General features: G+C 35.7%; 1 protein-coding gene across 11 annotated transcripts in view; it reads right to left on the reverse strand.

The window, feature by feature from the left end:
- The window catches only part of UBR3 (ubiquitin protein ligase E3 component n-recognin 3), a 117,196-nt gene that overhangs the window by 57,622 nt on the left and 38,528 nt on the right, over positions 1–21,046 (reverse strand). For 8 of the 11 annotated variants that reach the window (XM_055719044.1, XM_055719043.1, XM_055719035.1 and 5 more), the window contains 14 exons: positions 19,460–19,546; positions 18,784–18,849; positions 18,605–18,694; positions 17,635–17,763; positions 17,498–17,550; positions 16,709–16,842; positions 16,141–16,228; positions 14,622–14,761; positions 11,402–11,498; positions 10,004–10,145; positions 6,200–6,304; positions 5,122–5,295; positions 4,866–4,895; positions 2,988–3,448 (listed from right to left, as the gene is read on the reverse strand). In XM_055719044.1, coding sequence (XP_055575019.1) covers positions 2,988–3,448; positions 4,866–4,895; positions 5,122–5,295; positions 6,200–6,304; positions 10,004–10,145; positions 11,402–11,498; positions 14,622–14,761; positions 16,141–16,228; positions 16,709–16,842; positions 17,498–17,550; positions 17,635–17,763; positions 18,605–18,694; positions 18,784–18,849; positions 19,460–19,546 — 1,796 coding nt within the window. The remainder of the gene's footprint in view (positions 1–2,987; positions 3,449–4,865; positions 4,896–5,121; positions 5,296–6,199; positions 6,305–10,003; positions 10,146–11,401; positions 11,499–14,621; positions 14,762–16,140; positions 16,229–16,708; positions 16,843–17,497; positions 17,551–17,634; positions 17,764–18,604; positions 18,695–18,783; positions 18,850–19,459; positions 19,547–21,046) is intronic. The other 3 variants (XM_055719039.1, XM_055719038.1, XM_055719042.1) reach the window with 1 other exon arrangement.

The following is a 21,046-nucleotide window of genomic DNA, read 5'->3' on the forward strand; positions in this document are numbered from 1 at the left end:
AAAACCCACCCTCCCACCACAGCTGCTCACCACATGGCACATGCGAAGCCCTACGTGCCCCACTGCCGGGGCTTTTGCACAGCACGTCCCCAGTGTGGCCAGGGAACTACTAACTCTATGCATCAGCATTTTCAATTAGTTTTTTTCCCCCCACTCAGAGATGATAACTAAGAAGGGATTTAAAAACATCACTTGGCATCTGATATGCTGATGGGTGAGTCGTCTTCAGTTTCCAGCACTGCCTAATTATCACTGTCTCAGCACAGGCCCAGGGATGCACAAGCATAAAGCAGCTAATATACTGTAACCTGTTATCCTGAGGTGGCTTGTTTATAAGTCAAAGCCTCTGACTTGTTTTCCTAAAGGCACCTTAATACCCCACATACCTCTGCCCATTTATCTTTCACATGGTACAGCCATCATTTCTCAAAATATCTTCTCTTACAACAATCCTGATTCATTATTCTGAGGATTGTACCAGGGCATTCATTAAACCTGCTTTTATTTATTTCTCCCTGGGAATTTCTCAATATATGCCTTGACCAAAAGCAGAGTGACTGTAAATAGAAGCCTTTAATAAGAAGACATAAACAAACTCTGACAGATTCAGTACAGCTCAGTAATTTTCCATGATGGCCCATGGGAGGATGACACTGCAATTGAAAAAATACTGCAAGCAGCTCAAGCTCTCCTCCAATTCCGTATTTCAGTTTCTATGGAGACAACCCATTGCCTGAGTGATGCCAAGTTTGTCATTATATGTTGAAGTAACCAAAAGGATGACCACTAAACACTCACAGTCTGCTTGGTCTTCACTAATACAAAACTGGACTTGGGAGAAAAAAAACCCAGAACAAAACAATCAGAAAGAAAGTAAAAATTGCAGCTTGACTATATGAGCACTGTCAGTCTATAAGACTAGTCATTTCAGTTATCACACTGTCCATTAATAAAATTCATGGGTCCCCCAATGCTGTTATGGATTTGGGGAGAACAAGAGTCGCTCAGAACAACAAAGAACTGGAAAAATTTATTTTCATCATTATGTTAGCCCCAGAATTCAACTGAAAACTTAAAGTGCCCACAGTAGATCCTTGAAATTATCACATCATTTGCAGGGAAAAAGGAATAACCTTACCCTTTTTCTATATGAAAAGTGATTTGATTCATTGATTCCTGTGCTTCTCCTGTACATAAATCTAGCACTACTGAGTACCACGATAATGAGCAGGTGTCCAAGATGTAGCTGTGTTTTATCTAAAGCAGCCACTCAGTCTGGCATTTTTTGAAAGACAGTTTTACATGCTAAACCTTGACTATTTCTCTCATTCACTGAACTATTACAAGAGGTGTTGAAAGTTAAGCCTTTAACTGAACACTTGCAAGAAAAAAATTTTACTTTGTAAAATATGTAACTTGCAAAAAATTTTAAATCTATTTTAATTTTTGTAATGTTTAATTTTCAATTACATTCTAGGTCTTGAACATATCATAGAAAATTTAATGAAAAATCTATTTTCAAACAAATAAAAATAGCAGGATAAGTAAAAGTAATCCAGAAACCAAGTCAGGGGGCTGCATGTTTCTATGCAAATTTCTAGAACCATAATCGTGATGACCTTTAAAAGTCCCTTCCAACCCAAACTAGTCTATAAACCATTAATACATCAAAATACCGCATGGACAAACACTCAAGATTATTCTTGTCCATTCCACCCTATGCACTGTCTCTACTTCAGTTAATGTAGTAAGTACTCTGACCCCACACTCTCTGACCGTCTAACATTATCCACTGTCCTCTCACTTCAAATGACATCTTTCACTCTTGCACTACCCAATTATCAGTCTCTTCCCACTGCCCAACTCCAGCCAACTATTTTTCATCTCTCAAATGCCAATGTCTTATTCATGCCCTCCAGCTATTTGCACTCCTCTTCCACATTCTCCTTCTCCTATCAACTCTCAAGACCCCATCCTCCCCCACTGAGATTTTAATTAAAAATTCGTTCTTTCCATTCCTACTCTTCTTTGAGTATTTCTGTCTTGACAACCCAGTTCCCTAAATTCCCCAACTTGCCAGGTTGAACCTTCTCAGGTTTCCCATGTCAGCTATTCACTTGACCTGGCATCTCCCCTTTGCTCACTATTACATTGACCAGAGGGTTTCTCCTTCCAGTCCCAGTTTTCAGCTCTGCCCCTGCTAATCCTAGTTTTCACATCTGCTTCTCAGCTGTAGTGGCTGTCCTCTAGGCATTTGAACTGGATGATTCCTCTTCCATAGGACTCACACACCAACACAACATTTGCTGAAAGCAGACGAGAAGCAGCTCTCTGCATTCAGTTTTGATAGTGCTAGTATTCTGGGTGCTCTCAGGATTCACTAAGCCCCAACTTCAATCTCAGAACTGTCTGAGCTTTTTCCCAAAATAATTTCAGCCCAAGACAGACATCTGGCATGCAGGTTTTCAGGCCATTATTAAAAAATACGAATCTAGTTTTTAAAAAACTAAAACCAGAATTTGAAAATTGAACGTGTCAGACAAGCAAAGAAAAAAAAAGACAATTACAAAATCCACAAATATTAAACAAACAAACAAAAATAATCATGGTGTGATGTGTGTATGTGAATGACCAGACAATACAAATAAAAAAAGTTTCCAATTCTTCTTGAGGTTAAGCTTCAAAAGTTAACATAATCTTAATTCTGCACCTTTGTATGTTTCAGTAGTATACATGGCAACATGAAGGATGAGCATGTATATCACATAAAATCACTATGAAAGTTTCTAATTTAAAGATTAACTTAGCAAGGTGGCATGCTCTTCCTCAATACCCATGTAAATCATGTATATTCAAAATAGATAAAGAGAACTGCAGAATTAAAACTTACTCTTAATAATTCATGCAAAGACCTAGAGACAATCAATCAATACATGTACAACACACAGTGCCCTTCTACCACCCCTTTACTTTGTTATTAATGTTACCTTTCTTCCTTATCCAAAGTTTTCTTCTCTGCAGAACTAATCTTTTTCGGTGGTACAGGAGGTGTCACTTTTCTGCATATCTCTTCAATTATACGTTTATTCAATCTGCTCTGTACAGCAGCTTTCAACAAAATTCTTTCTACTGCTGTCATTCCATCACCGTGAGAGTATCTTGGAATTTCAGGGTGGATTAAAACATCCACATCATCCAACCATGGAGGATAGTAAGAGTTTTGCTTTCCTGAGAGTTTGTGATGCAATTTAATCAGCAAGGACAGTATACTTTCCTTGACTTCTAGAATGGCTGTGGTTAACTGTGGAGTTGCACCGGGTGCTGACCATTTCATTGACGTTTTGGGCCGAACCACTTGATTTGCCTCACTGGTGTTCCGATTGATGATCTCCTGAAATTTCTTCCTACGTTCTGCGACCAAACTGAACACTTGAGCTGTCCCCGAGTTCTTGGGAAAAAAATTACAATGTTTAATTTTCAAAAATACAAGTATAAACAACACACATTTATAAAGCCATAGTAAAAATTTTAAGCTAGGAGGAAAAGCACAGAACATTTTAAGTTTCCTCTCTCCTTCCAAAACCTACTGAAATTTGGTATAGCAAAATACTAAGCCTGCATTCGTATTTTTATACAAAGCTGTTATACATAGCTGCATAAAAAGCCAAGTACAAAATGAGAATACCATCCATACCAAAACAACTAACAACGGGCTTTGCTCCAGTGAAACTTAGAATTCTGTTCTCCAAGTAATATTTCCTCATTTTCTTCTGGAATATTCATAACTTCAGGATCTTTATGTCATTTAAATGTCTTCAATAAAATCTATTGAGCACTGTTGCACAATGTAATTCATAATCCCACAAAGGTGAGCCCACATATCACCATGGGTGTTGTCCATTTTGTGTGGATTTATTAGCTGAGATCCACAAGCCACATACCCATATTTGCAAGCAGAGCTTGCTCTTCAGGACACATAAGCATAGTTATGTTAATGACACAGCCCATTCAGATGTTTCTATTCTGTGCTACCCTTGCTTTCGATACATGGAAGCAACTCTCATGTAGTAAATCCATAGCAGAAAGATGTTCCCTGAATATTTTGAATATGAATTCAGAACGCTTGAATATCTTACCCTCTCCTTCTAAGAAGGCTAGGCAGCCAAGAGATACCAAATATTTCAGAGATCAAATATAAAAATGGGATTCTGACAGTTACCTCACCTACCTTCTTTATGTTTTAATCTATTCCATCTCACCTGCCTACTTTAAATTTCAATCTATTCTTCTAACATCAACATGCAAAAGAAACTTCCATTGTGTTTCACCACGTGACATACAGTAATCTGAAGTCCTGCATACAGAAGATACAAAGGCAATCCTGACACAGAGATTATGTTGTCTACCAGCCACGAATATTTCAGGATCCCACTATCTACATACTCATTTTCACAAAAAACCTAAATAAACCTGCCATTAATAATTTCAAATGCACTTTCAATGTAAGGTTAAACTTACCTAGATTTGAGAAAGCTAAGACTACTCTACGTTATTAAATGTTAGTAGTATCTTGGCAAGACATAACAGGCCTAAACACAAAGCTCAAGCGATAAGCTATCAATGATGTTTGGTATTTGACAGAAAGCTGTTATTTCAAAATACATATTAAAAATGTAAGGATATTTCATTCCTTAAAAGTCTACTACCTAAAATTATGATCAAGAATATGAAAAAAGCATGAGTCCTTGCAATATGAATTAAAAAGAAATTCAGGAAAATTAGATTTCACTGAATGTTAAGGTGAGCACAATTAAAGCCATGTTGCTAGTTAATTGCTTAGGAGAACAAACTGCACACAGATCTACCTCTCTCTGGAGGCTCTTCCGCCTTGAACTCTGGTAGATTGAGGACAAAAAAAGTCATTAAATACATCATTTGGAAGGAGGTATCATTTGAAATAACTTTTATTTCTGTTAACTGTACACTTTGGAAGGATTACTCAAGAAAAAAAAAATCCTAAGTAATTAATAAAACCAGTAGAAAAATAATCTTAACAAAAAAAGCCCAAACTGGCAATAATAAACCAATCTAGGAAAAGGACTAGTATTTGTATATACTTACTTGTGATGAAGCTAAACCATCAGAACTTGTACTTGCAGGTGGTTCCCTCTTCACCTCTGGAGCAGTTTCTGGTGCTCTTACTCTGACATAGTTAATGAAGTGACGCATGTTAGAAACCAAGTTACTACCTGGAAACCAGCTATCATGGCACCGCTCCTGTCCACCGGCAGATTCCTAAAACAATAAAAAAAAAACATTATACCTCTCTTATGTTTTACAATAATTTACGTTGCTTTCATAACTGTATTACAGAGGCCATAATCTCTCTACGAGATAAGAACAATATGTCAAATAGTATGTACCTCACGAAAGCTGATACACCTCTTAAAAATCATGGTATGACTGATGCCTACAGTGAGGACTACAGGTCTGATAATACATAAATGTACACATTTAATTTGAATATAATCAAACACAGCCATCAGTGCTAACCAGCAGAAGTAAAAGGAACTATTCAGAGTTATCCGAAGCTGTACAATCTAAGATTAACACAAAAAATCCAAACTATACAGAAGTCAATCTCTGAAAAAAAAAGTGACAGATCCTTAGTCATATAAGCAATGTTAAACAGTAGGAAAAATTATGAAAGTCATACACCATATGGGAATATAGAACCATGAAAATAAGTTATTTATATTCAATTTCTCATCATAACATTTTAAAATTTTGATGTTAAAATTTTGGCTAATTCACATAGCTTAGAAGATACAGAGCTTTAGCAATAAAATGCTCAGTGATGAAGGTTTCAGCTGAAAATCTAGAAATTTAAGTGGGTTTTAGATTCAATCATTTAAATATTTTTTTTACCCAATTTCAAGTACTAATTTACAGAGTAGTACATATCTAACCAGTCTGTGTTGTCAGGTTACATATACAGAAACTGTTGAAAAACACAAGATACTATACTCCACAATAGTATATGGTTTTCTTTTTTTTTCCCCCTTAGTTGATCCCTGCTTAAGTAAATAAAGATGTTTTATTCTAATTCCTATGATAAAATTAGTAGTTTCTTTAAATTATATTGAATCATGAGACAATAATTTTATATTTTAATTAAAAAGCTGGTATTTATTCTTACCTCTTCATCTGACTCTTGTTCTGGAGAATTTTCCAACCCCAGCTCAATCAAATACAAAACCATACAAAGCACGTGTTCTGATAAATTCTGATGATCCATTAATATCTAGGCAGAAAAACAGACATACACATCTTAGAAGGTTTTATCTTCGATACTCTCACAATCCCTTTTACAAAAAAACCAAAAACCTGATGGACATCTCTAGTCTAAACTTGAAGGTAAAGAAAGTAGCCAGGAGTCTCATATGAAGAAGCTCAAGACAGTAAGCTACAAATCTGATCTCAAAGTATGACTGTCCAGGTTAGCCACACTAGGAAAAGTAGAAGGTCTTGAGCCACATATGTGATTTTTGCCTGTGGGTTTTTTGGTTTGGTGTTTTTTTCCCCCTTAATCACTGTGCTTGCAAGTGCTGTATCATGAGATACAAGTATCAGCTAAAAAGAAAAGACTAGACAGGCAGAACACTGTTACACTTGCTACCCTAGTGTATTGTTGGTAGACACTGAGCACCAATATCAGCATTGAAAATAGCTTTTGTTGCACAGTAACACTTTCAAAGTCCTATCACATGCATAAAAACACAGGAAAAAATTATTTTCAAGAGCAGTGAAATGCCTGTCCAAGTTCCTGGAATATCTACTCTGAAAGAGCAGCAAGTATTTTAAACTTCACTCTTATTATGACTGAATGCTCCAACAAAATACCTGATTAATGATTATGCTATAGGATTAAAAAAGAAGTTCCAAGTAGGCCAAGAATAGTAAGAGTAATAACATAATATATAACTCTCCAATAACAATAATGGAACACTACTCCAAAATAAGACATATAATTTTGGATGTGATGGATCAACAGGACTGTTGTGTTTAAAAGACAGGAAATCATTATTCCACTCAGCCTATTCAGACTTCAATGTATCTAAACTTACAAAGAGAGTGTTCTGGATGAGAGACTTTGGACTCTTCAGGTTTAATTTAATTTTTTTCTGAGATGATTAAAAATTAATTAAAGGTTTAGAAAAAAACTAACCTTTTAGCATCACTACAAAAGCAAAATTTAGTTCTATGCTCTTCCAGTCAAACAAACTTATACCTTAAAATTGTTTTTAGTTCAAGCTGCAATTTAACACCGAAGTGCCAGGTAAAGCTGCACAGATCCCACTACTATCAGCCTCGAGCAAAGAGCTGCACCCAGCCTTCCCTCAATTTGTCACATGATCAGGTCACCATAAGGCCTCATGAGGTCCTAGTCCTGTAAGTGATGCTTGGATAACTGGGAATGCCGGAAGGGTTAACAGGAATTTAGTCCACAACCATCTTCACATCATCTTTTTAAATTAGTAATAAATAACCTTATCTCTAAATTAATAGATGCCCACATCTTTCTTCTAACACAGCTTTCAATGCATTGATAGGAAGATCCAGTGCTGCTTAAAGTAAAAAAACAGGACAACTTTTCTCTTAACAATATTCTGACTTAAAGGGAAAATGGCAAGAACCTGCAAGTTACCAAAAAAGTGGATGAGAAAATAGGTTTAAAATTTCATTGCAGACAGGCTACTATAGAAATGAATATATTTAGAGTGTAGCCTAGTAAAGTTTTAAATACGACTTCATTTTGAATAGGACAAATTTCATAAGCAAATATACCCACTAGAAAGATCAGAGAGATAAAGTTCTTAAAACAAGTATTGTTTTACAAGAGCTTTTCTAAATTATGGTTGAGCAGCTGATTTAATCAAACCAAATCAAACTGGAGATTATAGAGACCATTTAATTAAAAAGGGCTCTCAGTATTATGTTAATACGAAAAGCTTATGCCATTGTACCAGTGAGAATCAAAAGTCATGTTGACTAACACTTCCGTAAAGTCAAATTGTAAAATGTAGTCTACTGTTCTGCAGGCAGTCCCAAAAGTCAAGAGATATAAAGGCTGTCACGAATTGGCAAAACTTCACAAATAGACAAAACTTCATTTAAGCCAACCCATGGAATCAATCACTACATAATTTCTGCCATCCATAAATCTGGTCAAAACATGTTTGGCATTCCAGCTAAAACAACAACTCAGAAATTTTAAGATTCTCAAGATTTAAGTACTTGAAGCTTCTTCACGCAGTAAGAGCAAAAACAGCCACTCCTCCCGCCCCCCAAAAAATACAAGCAAGGTTAAACATACTGCACACAGCAGCTTCCCTGGCCAAAATCATGGAAAACCCTGGGAAACAAAGTACTGCCACTCCAGGCAAAGTTCTAGTCAGCTCTGGTGTGGGGCATGCCTGGTCTGGCGTTGACTTTCTCAGGACTTCAACAGCTAGCCAAGTAAAATAAAGAGCCACCGAACATGCACACAATGTAACTTTGCTGTGCCTACATTTTGGCTAAATTCAGACCCAGAATCTTGATAAAAGAACGTTTAAAAGATGGGAGAAGGAGATGTGTTTTGTCCTTGCTTCAGCCTTGGAAACTCATGCCAGAACAGGCATTCAGCATGAAAAATGTCAGCCATTGGTTTAATTGCAGCACGATAAGGAACTAGATGTCTGACAATGGAAAACCCTGACCAATTGCTAGATGTGTACTGAGCTTCCAAAAGGTATAGTTTCATCCAACAGTCTCTGCACACGATATTCAGTCCTACCCATAACAGGATGGGACATGTTACAGAGAAGAAAGAATTTGTAGTAAAATACTAAAAATTTTATATTTTACATTTTTAAAGTAGATTTTTGAAATTGACTAATTACACAGCAAAACCTACAGTTCAACTGAAGTCATTCATTTGTAAACAATACGAAGCTTCTCAAAAGCCCTTTTCTGACACAATGGTGAAATCTATTGAAAGAATTCAGGCAAAATCTTAAGTCTTCATTAATCTTAACGATATACTGATAACTTATACCATACCATTAGAGAAAGAAATCAGCTGAAACAACTCAGTGGGAGTAAGCATGGCTCTTTGTGAATACCACACAGTTATTACAATATTTAACAACAGATATTTTCTGTTCAACAGAAATTTAACAGTGTAACAAAACAAGAGCTTTAGGGAAGGTGGGAGCACTTTAAAAAGCGCAAAAGGTAACTCTGCCCAGGAAAAGCACATCAATCAAACCACTTTTTATAGTCCCTCATCTGCCTTTGCAGCACACTGCTTTGAAAGCAGTTTTCAAGTACAAAGACAGATTCAAAGTTGCATTTGCTGATGAATGTACTCTTCAAAAAGGATGCACTTCTCTTGAAGAGGGCAGCCAACTATCAAAGACAAAACCAAACACAATTTAAAGGCATCAAATAGTCCTGAAAAACAAGTGCTGCGACATTACAAAAGCCAGAACATATCTGCCAAGTGATGCCAGAAGCAACAGCAGTTATGAGACATATTTGCCATTGCGGATCTAAAGCCATCAAGGTTTGCTATATTTGAACATGCTGCTGATGCCTTAAAATTCTGCAGCAGGAGCCAAAGGAACACCACTCACACCACCACGCTCCCTGAAACCATCATGGCACAACAACTCAAATGGCAACTCTGATGGTTCCTTGACGTAGGGTGACAGCTCATGCACTTGGGTATCTGACTTTGTGTATGCATATATGAAATAATCATTCATGAAATAATGAAAATGGTAGAAAAACATCATCACAATAGATGTACATACATCATTGTTTTATACAAAAATAAAAATATTGTATGAACCCTCACTATGTTATATAATCTGTTAAAAAAAATCATGCTTCTAAGAAATACTCTTCTAAAAAAGTGGAAGTAAAACACTGGACTTAATGAGAATTATGACTGTACCTTGTAAAGAAGTGTGAACAGCACGATGTGCAAGGTTTTACAGTGTAAAAGCTTTATGAGACCTTTGTAACTTGGGTGTAGCGGTGTTCTCTTCTTGTAAGGAGGCCATGGGTTCCCAGGGAACTTACCACTTTGCTTTAAACTGTTAAAACAAGTGAAACTTATGTTAAACACCACAATAATGTAGACAACTGCCACTGTCATAGATAATTATCCTGCACTCTTTTTGTTTAGACCAACTTCAGAGTTGATGAGCATTTCTAAGCCATTTAATTTATTTAAGCAGCATTCTAAAAGACTGGAACGTATAAAAAACTAAATCCAGTCTCATTTTTCTGTGGATTACTACTGATTTAAATGACCTTTATTTATAAATGGATCTTTAATTAATGTTATGAATTTTAAAATTCCATTTTGATTCTAAGAGGCACATAGAAGCGATCGAAAACTTTGCACTTCAGCCAAATCCATGTTAATCAGACATCCAACATTGAAATCTCATGTCTGTAGGAATGGATTACAGGCAATACCAGGAAACATGAGGCATAATTAGCTATAGTTGACAGTACCAGTGCTATCATATCTACGAACTGAAGTGTTAAGTTCAACATGGACCCACATTTCTAATACTGAGCTGGAATCCAGTACAGTAGACAATGCAATTATTTCATAGGATAGTACCTTGCTCAAAATCACTTACAGTATATATTTATGATGACCCTTTCACTTAATGGAATGAGCAGAGGGGCAGAGGATTATTTCACCAAGTTTATTATAAAGGATTTTAAACTTTATTTTTACTCCCACAGTGTGAAATAAAAGACAATTAAATAAAATCAGCTGCAAACATTCTATCCCTTACAGCTTCTTAAGGGACAGAGTTAAGACAGAATCATCTTGCTTCTTAGAACTTGAGTGTCACAAATGTTTTTTCCTGTATTTAAACCATAATTTAATTCACTCATGGTTTCTGTCATGAGTGAATACATAGAAAAAACCCAAATTATCTTCAATGTGATTTCAAAACACAGAACTCTGTAATACTGTGCTTCACATACCTAAATGTAAAATAAATGAAAATAGATACGGCTAGGTTTTTTTAAGTAATTTGTAAGTGATTTTTAAACATTAACTTCTATTAAGTATTTTATCTGTGATGACATTCACTACTTTGTGGCACTTTAAATCGATTCTTAAACATTTATGGAAGAGTAACAGACTAAGCTAACCAAAACCCTGATATACTGCCTGTAAATTTATAAACTATTTACTCAAGGACACATCTGGGGCCTGAAAACTTCAATAACATGGTTAGCATTACCAGACAGTGAAAACAAAAAAAATATTGTGCAATGAGTAACAATATGATGTTACATTTCTAAAAATGATCCAACTTACAATGCTGTATATCTGTCCATTGCAGACTGCACATCTCTACGGTAAACTGTTCGAAGTATTACCATGACAGGATCAAATTCCTTATCCCAGACTTCAGCTGTTGTTTAAAAGAAGTCACATGTTAAAATTCTCTTTGAAGACCTTTACAACTTATTCTACATTCTCTTCTTAACTAGCTTTAATTATGTAATTTTCTATTACATAACAATTATTTTGAGGCAAAGTACAGTGATTTTTACTAATTCTTACTAACTTACTATACTAATAATTACTACTACTTATCAAGATGGAATAATATTTTAAGTGAAATTTTGATTAGCTACAAACCAAAAAATCATCAATCTAGGCAATAGATCTTTTCTACTAAGTTTTATTTTACTGTCTTCTAGCTTTCTTTTCTGTTACATAGTAATTTATAACGTGGGATAAAACAGAAAAATCACATTTTTCTGATAAAATAACAGTTGTAACACACTCTGAGGAAAGTTAAAAAATTTCCAAATTAATTTCAAAAATCCAAGTAAATGTATTTATCCAAGTGTAACTATAGGAAGGCAGCCAAACTTTAAAAAAAAAATAAAAATCTTGGTTTGCTCTTTTTAATTTCTGAGTACATGTAAGAAAAGGTGTAAATTGTTTTTTACTTGGTACTTGATAAGCACAAGCCCTCTTGAAAATAGGAAGTAAAGGCTGCAGAGCAGTTAGCAAGTAGGTGATATTTAACTATTAATTGCAGTAAGCCAAACAACTAGAACACATTTTTTTGTTCAGTCTCAAAAATGGCCATGTTTCTTATCAAATAATATGTGTGGTCAAACCTTTACAAACATGCCTTATACATTATTTCGGCATTAAGATCTTAGTTATCTCTGTTTAATTTAGTAGCTCTAAAGTAACATCCGGAGTGGCTTTCCAGGGCAATCACAAACAGAAAAGTCTAAACAGACTGTAAAGATATCCCATTTAACTGCTACCTTTTTTTCTATTTACAAGTTATTAAAGAACAAAATTAAGTTTTCAACCTAAAGCCAAATTAAGATGTTCATTCTATTTATTGTTTGTAAGCGTTCAGCTCTCCTAATACAGCAATATGAAGGCAAGATGCAATGACCCCATCAAAGGAAGAAAAAGCCCAGTGGATACAGAATTTTAGCTCCATCAGCAGGCATAACACAACACAAGCACTTACAACATTCTTCAAAGTTGTTGTAACTTTGCCACAGGCAAAAGTGGGCAGCTTTACCACCCTTTTAGGATTAACTTTCCCCAGGCAGGAAGACAAGTGGTCAGTACTCCTATTAATCCCTACTAATGTCAACAGTTCTACAGATACCTTCATATGCTGCTAAGAGTAAACATGTAGCATAGTTTCCACTATGTGTGAAATATGTTCAAACTTAGCTTGTGAAAAAAACTAACTTTTTCTGGACAGAGTTTACTGTTGCAGTCTGAAACACAAATGAGGCTTGTTTGGTCTGCTAACGCACAATGAGGAAAAAGGAATATGTGAGGGAGCCATACACAGAATATTAGCAATGTACACACTGCTCATCTTCAGCCCACAAATCCAGAGAGAACTGGAAGAACTATTTCTTATTTTTGGAAGCTGGTTTGGTTTTGTTTTTTTTTTTAAAATGATGGTTGATGGAAGCAAAATCTGGGGCTTCTGCAATCATAAAGTAGATCTTTTTATCCCCCTTAATTTTAGTGAAACAATGGAATAGGGGGAACAGAGCTCAACATGACTTGTTTGAACTGCAACAGGCCACAAACTACAATCTTAAAAGTAACTGAAGTATCACCGTTCTTTTTCAGAAACTATACAGCCTTATAAAGATCATTTACTTCAGTATTCATTGCTATAGACTAGATACTTAAAAAAACCTGTAAGACACAAAACCAGAGGTAAACTATGTTAAAAAAAGTACCAAAAACCCTCAAAACACTATAACCTAGTATTAGATTCCCTGAATTTTTTCCCTTCACGCTGCTACAAAGAAGACTAGCATGTCACAAGCTCCAGAAACCCAACAGAACAGAAGGAAATGCAGTTTACATAATATGAAAATAAAGTTCTTTTACCTATGTAGCATTAAGCTGCCTAATTACACTTCAAGGAACAAGAACAAACCAATTCCTGAAAATCTGGTTTCACAAAATTACTTCACTGGTTGTTAATTTGTATAAAGGTAAGAACTTCACTGACTCATCAATCTCCTAGTACAAAAACTAGCAAACAAGTTAGTAGAGTAGAAGTTCCTACATTAACAACAACAAAAAAAAAGTCCACAAAAGAACACAGCCTACAAACCAAATGGTTTCAAAACTGTCAAACCCCAACCTTGCCAATTCTCAAGGGAGGTAAGCAGGGGAGGAAGGAGTTAATTCCTTTTCAGCTCTGCCATAAGCTGAAGTACAAGAGCTCACAAAGCATTTCAGATTCCTACAGGCTTATCTGCTCTGAGACAGGAAACAGTAATGGAACACTGAGTTCTTGAATTCTTCCTCTCCTTTGGTATACCAACACTGTGCTGAGCCCAATTTAGATGGCAAACTGGTCAGGGTAAGAAACTTCTCATTATCTCACTGTATGCATTGCAGAATTATAGAACATATTCTATAACTAGTCCAGCCTGAACTTTTTGTTCTAGACCATCACTATTGGCTGGGAAAAATGTTACAGGATACCAGGACAGTTAAACAATATAAAAGAAAGTATGATGCATCATGACATCATCTTTAATAATCAAAATGTGGAGAAGATCAAAGAAAATAATTTTGCAACTGGCACCTCACTAGTGCAAACAGTTCTAAACTCTACTGAGTGCACATCTGATTTTTTTAAAATCACATGAATGATTAAGTATGCAGATCAGTGAAATATAGATAACAATTTTTCAGTTCTCCATTCTTCCCTTGCTTTCAAAGGATACCTAATTTTCACTCATTTTACTCTAGATTAAAATTGTTTTTTTCAAAGACTATTAACAGTCTTTAGCAATGCTCTTAAACATAAGCAATGTACAATAATGGAAAGGTCAAGTTTTGTGGGGTTATGGTGGTGTTAGGTTTGGGTTTTTTGTTTGGGGGGGGACAGTGGCGTGGGGCTTCTATCATTGTTTGCTGGGTTGTTTTTTGTTGTTTTATTTTTTTAAGGAAAAAAACTGTAGTTAACCATCTTACCACTGAGTATGTTAGAAGAGGACACCATTTACCATACCTTTAGGTGTATACATTCCTTGTTGCATGGAACCTCCAGGTTCAAAAACAGGAGCTTTAAAATCAGCAACTGCTGACAAGACTGATTCAAAGCTTAAGCTTCCTGGAATAATACCACTTTTAGGATTGGGGTTTTCTGGAATGTAATGTTTGTGTTAAGGAAAGCAAAGTTAACTTAGTTGCAGGACACAGCATTTTACTTCCCTTTTGACATTTTCAATCACTCATTTCAGAAGCCACGTTTCAGCAGTGCTCTGTGTTTACCACAAGAGGTCTGTCTGCTCCAGCTGCTATGGAACAACAACTATTACTGAAGTGAACCAAAGCCTCCTTACTAGGACATTAAACTTTAAAGCAAGCCAATTGCTACATGGCTTGGCTCAAGAGGTAAGTATTAAATGAGAAATAAAAACGATCTGTCATGCATATAAAGTTTCTGTACTTGCCTTTATTTACTAACAATTTGGCTCTCTTCATAGCAAGAACATTTTGCATTTACAGGTAAGTGCAGAAAATGCAAGTGAATAGCTTGGGATTCATAAACACAGTAAGGAATTCTCCATCTTGGATTGGCTATTTCTCATTTTTGATAGCAATACTTAATTGACCTAGTGAGATTACCCAAAATCACAAGAAGCAGTTATAAATAAGGAAACTTCTGCTTAGTGGTTAAGTGATTGTTTATATAGATGATTCACTTGTTTCAAAGAGTTAAGTGATTCCCTGAAGTGAATTGCTTTAAGTGATTTACTTACTTTACATACTTTTTTAACATTGAGTTACTAGGTCATATCATAATAATTCTTACTACATTTTTGTAACTCTCAATCTCCTCCTTTTCTATCTTTATAAAATCCTAGTATTTTTGCTCAGTGCTTATCCCTGGATTACAATCTCTTTTGGGCAATCACCACAAGCTATTTAATTTGCGTACGCCTAATACACTGATAGGAGTAAACCCTGCATATTTGTATTCAACTATTTGGGGACATGAACCGTATCACTGCACATAAAGACTTTCCTAGAGTTTGCCGTTCTTCAGGTAAGACAGTTTCCCCCGTAACACATGCATTTCACTCTAACTGATATTACTTGCATTTTCAGCTATTGACAGCAAAAGCCAATATAACAGAGTGGCTTCTTTTTATACTGGCTTAAAATTAACAATAAACGAAGGCTCAAATCCAGATAAAGGTGATGCTTGGCTACACCTTCTACAATGTAATTGGAAAACACTTTTCACCTCACACCTAAAGGACTTTTGTACTGTTAAAAACAATAAAAATTAAAAGAGCAGTTTCACATTTTGTATCAAAATTGATTTAAAACTATCACAAAGTTATTGCATATTTTGTAAGAAAAAACAAAAGCCTTTGCTGATGAGTATATGCAAACACACCTTGACACAATTTGTTATAATTATGCAAGCTGAAAACATGTTGTTCGAGCTCCAATATCCCACTACTATCCAGGTACCTGTCATTCTCATTCATGCACATTAATTAATGTATTCCAAGGATATGAGATCCAATAATGAACTGTGTGTCCTGTCATTCATACAGAGCTGGGCTACCATCTCTGCTCTGAGGATCTCATCATCTGTCATTCCTAGAACAATAAAATTTTAAAAGCCATTAAAATAACTTAATTTTAAAACACACATTCAGCATACATTTGCCATTAAATAGAAGTTAAACTTGATACAAACATTAAGTAATAATACAGTGCTATAAAAATACAGCAATGAAAAAAAAGGGATGGCATAAATGCTATGGAGAGACGCAACCTCAGTCAGGAACAAGGTACAAACTGGAGCTGTTGCCTTTCTGAAAAAGATACAGCATCTTCACATGATCACATACACAAATCACCCACTTCCATTAAAGTAATTTTTCTCTATTTCTATATATCATGTCTATTTCTAATTCATAAGGGAATAAAATTCAGTAACTGGCAAAAATGAAACCAAGTGTTGAATGCTTTAAGTTACTATATGGCTTACCAGCTTTATGGTAGCTACTAAATATTGAATATAAATGAATGGGCATGTTATTTATATACAAGCATTCTTAAAGCAGTGATTCTTACCTAAATGTAAACGAAGACTTAAAAGAAGGACCAAAAACGTTAAAGCTCCTTCCAACATCGACCTTTCATGCTCTGAATCAAGAACTGTATTTTGATGCTGTGATGCCATTGTTAACAGATCTACCACCTTAAATCTACACAGCAAAGAGTAAAGTCAGAAACATCATTCTCCAACATTAAAACATCAACATGAAATGTACTGATAAACTCAGGACACCATTCACAACAAGCCAAAATGAATACAAAATGAAATGCGTGTAATGCAATAATATGCAAACACTCTTATTTTTAAATTCAGATTTTCATTTAACTATCTATAGAATCTGCTATAGCGATATTTACTCCACATGAAAACATCTTACATTTATGAACATGTAAAAGCTAATGCCAATTAACCTGTTTTCAAACCTTGATTTTATTCTATCTAGAAAAGCAGACACTCTCCCTGTGTCTCTTATTGCAGCTCTGTTTATCTGCTTCTTCAGGCTAGCATATCCTGAAAGCTTGCATATGAACATGTGTAAAACTTAAAAAGCCCTGAAGATGCTCAGAAAATGAATGTCTGAAGTTTCACTACTGCACTGTAAATTCAAAAGCCAATCCTGTATAAAATCAAGGATATACCTTGAGATACCTCTTTGGTACAGCCCTTAGGTAAGTGTTAGTTTTGGCTAGGCAGAGTTCTACCACTGAAGATGGGTATCAGACATGAACCTTTTCTCTCACATGGCATAAATGAGTCAACAGCTAGCACAAAACTGAAGAAAAGCGTTCATCTTTTAACACTACCTTTCAAAAACAGATGAAATAAAATAATCCGGGTCCAGCCTAGATGCACAGACCTGTGGAAAGAGAATAAATTTATTTTTTTCAGTAGCATGTTTATTAACAATCATTGTGTTCGCTTCTTAGAAAATGTAACTTACTTGCAGCAGATAAATGTCAGGATCAATCATTGAATTGCAGAAATGAGATTGCACGTAAGTCATGGCCTGTCCTTTAATTTGTAGACCATTTCTAACCCACATGTTGCTGTGAATTTCAGAAAGACTTGCCTGTCAGGAAAAATAAAATAAAATAAGAAGTTACAAACATTTTAGGGATATTCAGCTAGTCAGTTCAATGTTAGCAGTTCATCCATATATTATATTGATGATATATATAATACTAATTTACTTATCCTGGCGAGTGAGGGATGAAAAGGAACCACTGGAAGTTTATGAAACAGAGACCATATTTTCATGAGAGCACATTTCAGACAACAAAAGTGATCAAAACCAATGAAGTGAATCATTTCTGTATTTATTTATTAAAATCTTTTTTAAAGTACTCCAAAGCTGAAGGCATCATGGTTAAAATGAAGTTAGGCATAAAAACAATAATTACAAATACTGCTTACTACCACTTACATGCAAATAAATACAGATTTGTAAAAAAAAAAAAAAAAAAAAAAAAAAAGAGAGAAAGTTGCAGGGTGCATCCATTCTTGAACTCATTCTCAATTTAAAATAAGAATTTTTCAGATTCAGGTTTTTTCTCAACTTGCGCTCCATTCATAGCTATTCTATGAACATGCAAGTCCATGTTTTCAAAGGGTTGGTTCTTCCTACCCTTTTGAAAGTGTTATAGTGAATATTATTATTGTAATTCTCAGAATACAATAACTAAAGCCACATATTTTTGGAAATAGGAAGGCAAAAAAAAGTTTATTCTAACTACTCAGTATATTCTAGTTATTACTGTCACATATTGCTTATTTTGATATTCCACAATTAAGATAACACTCCCTTGTTAATACTTCTAAATATATTTAACTGATAGGGATTACAAAAATCAGACAGCAACTATTTTTTGTTGTACATCTCTACATTGGCAAAGTCAGAAGTCTGTCCATACCTGAATCTGAAGTGGGTGAATCATTAATTTCATCAGCATCTCCTGATCTGGCAAGATAGTATCAAGATCTAGTTCTTGGCATTTGACAGCCTAGAAACAAAAAGCAAGCACACACTGTACTGAACAATCACACTCAACAGGGAATTTCTATCTTCTATGTGACTAAAACATGTGCTTACCTTACTTAAAAACATGGCAAAGTAACGGTGCAGTGGCAAATGAAAAGTAACTTGGTTAGGAGCTGGCTGGAAGTAAAATAAAGATATTTTAATATCATATATTTAAAAAAAACCAAACAACTGCAAATGTCTTTGTCACAACCACCAAGAACAGTATATTGCATGTCTTCATTTGATGGACTGACTTTCTACTAATAAAGTATTACTTCATTCCCCTGCACTCTCCAATGATTCCAAAATTTCCCTTATTCCGACAGCTATAGTTAATGTCTTTCTAAGCCCTCAGTAACTAACGTCACTCTGAACTGATTGGGAGTATTGCTTGCTAAGGTGGCAAAGTGCTCCCCACTACCATATCAGAAGAGGACTTCTGTGTTGCCATTGCTTCAGCTCTTCGTTCAGAACAGCAGTACACCAATGGCACTGCTTTTAAGACTCACATAGCTTATGCTTGCACCAGCAAATGTAAATCACCAAGACGCTATAAATAAAGGATTCTAGGACATAACATGACAACTATTAACTACAAACTCTAATTTCAGCAAGACAGTCCTTTTTCAATCACAGCCTTGAAAGATGACTTAATTTAAGGGGGGCAGGGGAGAGGGAGTGTATCACCTTTGAAGCTTAATCAGATTTTCACAGTATTTTGCCTACATTTACTAGGAATATTTACCTCATCTACAAAGTTGATAGCATCAAACCAGTCCTGAAGCGCTTCAAGGCAGTATCTGACAACGTTTCGTGTGTATTCCTGTGTTTCCTGCAGTAAGAGAAACCAGTGTACTACACAAGCCAAAATAGTTTCAACTGTCACCCTATTTTCCTACTACAAATAAATATGATTATTTCAAGAATATTTTTACAGTACATAATTCATGCCCTCATCATACAGATATTAGAATCATAGAATCTTTTAGGTTGGAAATGACCTCTGAGATCATCAACTGTTAACCCAGGACTGCCAAGTCCATCATTAAACCATGTCACTAAGCACTGCATGTATGTATTTTTTTAAACACTTTCAGGGATGGCGATTCCACCACCACTCTGGGCAGCCTGTTTCACTGCTTCAGTGAAACCACCCTTTCAGTGAAGAAATTTTTCCTAATATTCAATCTAAACCTCCCCTGGCATAACTTGAGGCCGTTTCCTCTTGTCCTGTCACTTGTTTTCTGGGAGAAGAGACCTTCCCCCACCTGCTCACAATCTCCTTTCAGGTAGCTGTAGAGAGCGATAACCTGAGCCTCCTCCTTTCCAGACTAAACAACCCCAGTTCCCTCAGCTGCTCCTCATAAAGAGTTAGTATTAGGATGGTTTCACCGTTACTATAAAAGATAATAATTTCAATGGTGAGAATTAAGGCACCTTAAGAATGGTCTGCTGGTCCTAGTGCCTATGTTTAATTTATCCATTTATTTTTACCAAAAATCTAGAGATGCAAGCGTAGAAAAAAGTACAGCCATTCCTTTTGGTTGCATGGAAAAAGTCTTGGAAGTTTATCTGTAAGCTGGCAAACACAAAGTACCTGAATGCAACAATAACACAATACTGCACAGATTTCAACAATATGCAAACCTCATTATGATTGCATGATATAACCCTGTAACAATGCCCTAAAACTATAATACATTTCAGATTAAATCATGTATTTCAAGCCTAGAACTGCACTCCATGAGCCAAGCAGTAATGTGCAAGAAGAGAAGGCAGGCGGGGAGCTAAAGCAAATTGCTCTGTGATCAGCAGAACTTACAAAGCCTCATTTCTTAATGGACTTTTCCTTTAATCTTCTCTTCCCTCTAAACACAGACTCCAGACGTGCCCCACACTCTTAGGGTATCTATGATACACTTCTCATGCAAAAGCCAGCAGTGCTTTGGCCAGCCAGAAGCTGTGCAAGTACCGACTGGCTCGCTCAGACACCTTTTCTCGTCAGGAAATCAAACAGCCACACTCATCCTGCTGTTCCACCCTCTACGGTGACTAGGCTCTGCCAGCTGTTCCTTTCCTATGGGATGCAAGCTGCAATCTCTTCGCATCCATCCAACTTCACTAATCAAGCACAACCATTAAACTATGAAATTTCTAAAACACTTCCAGATTTATAGAGAATGACCAAAGCATTCAAACACAGGGGTGAAAACATGACTGACAAGCCCACAGGCAAAGCAAGGAATCATAAAGGCCTTAAACACAAGGCACTTTCCCAACCCTAAGCTAAAAAGAAAGGAATACTTCAAAAAGCCAGAAGTTGTAATTCTTC

This window comes from Falco cherrug, chromosome 8 (assembly GCF_023634085.1).
Source record: "Falco cherrug isolate bFalChe1 chromosome 8, bFalChe1.pri, whole genome shotgun sequence".
Taxonomy (NCBI): Eukaryota; Metazoa; Chordata; class Aves; order Falconiformes; family Falconidae; genus Falco; species Falco cherrug.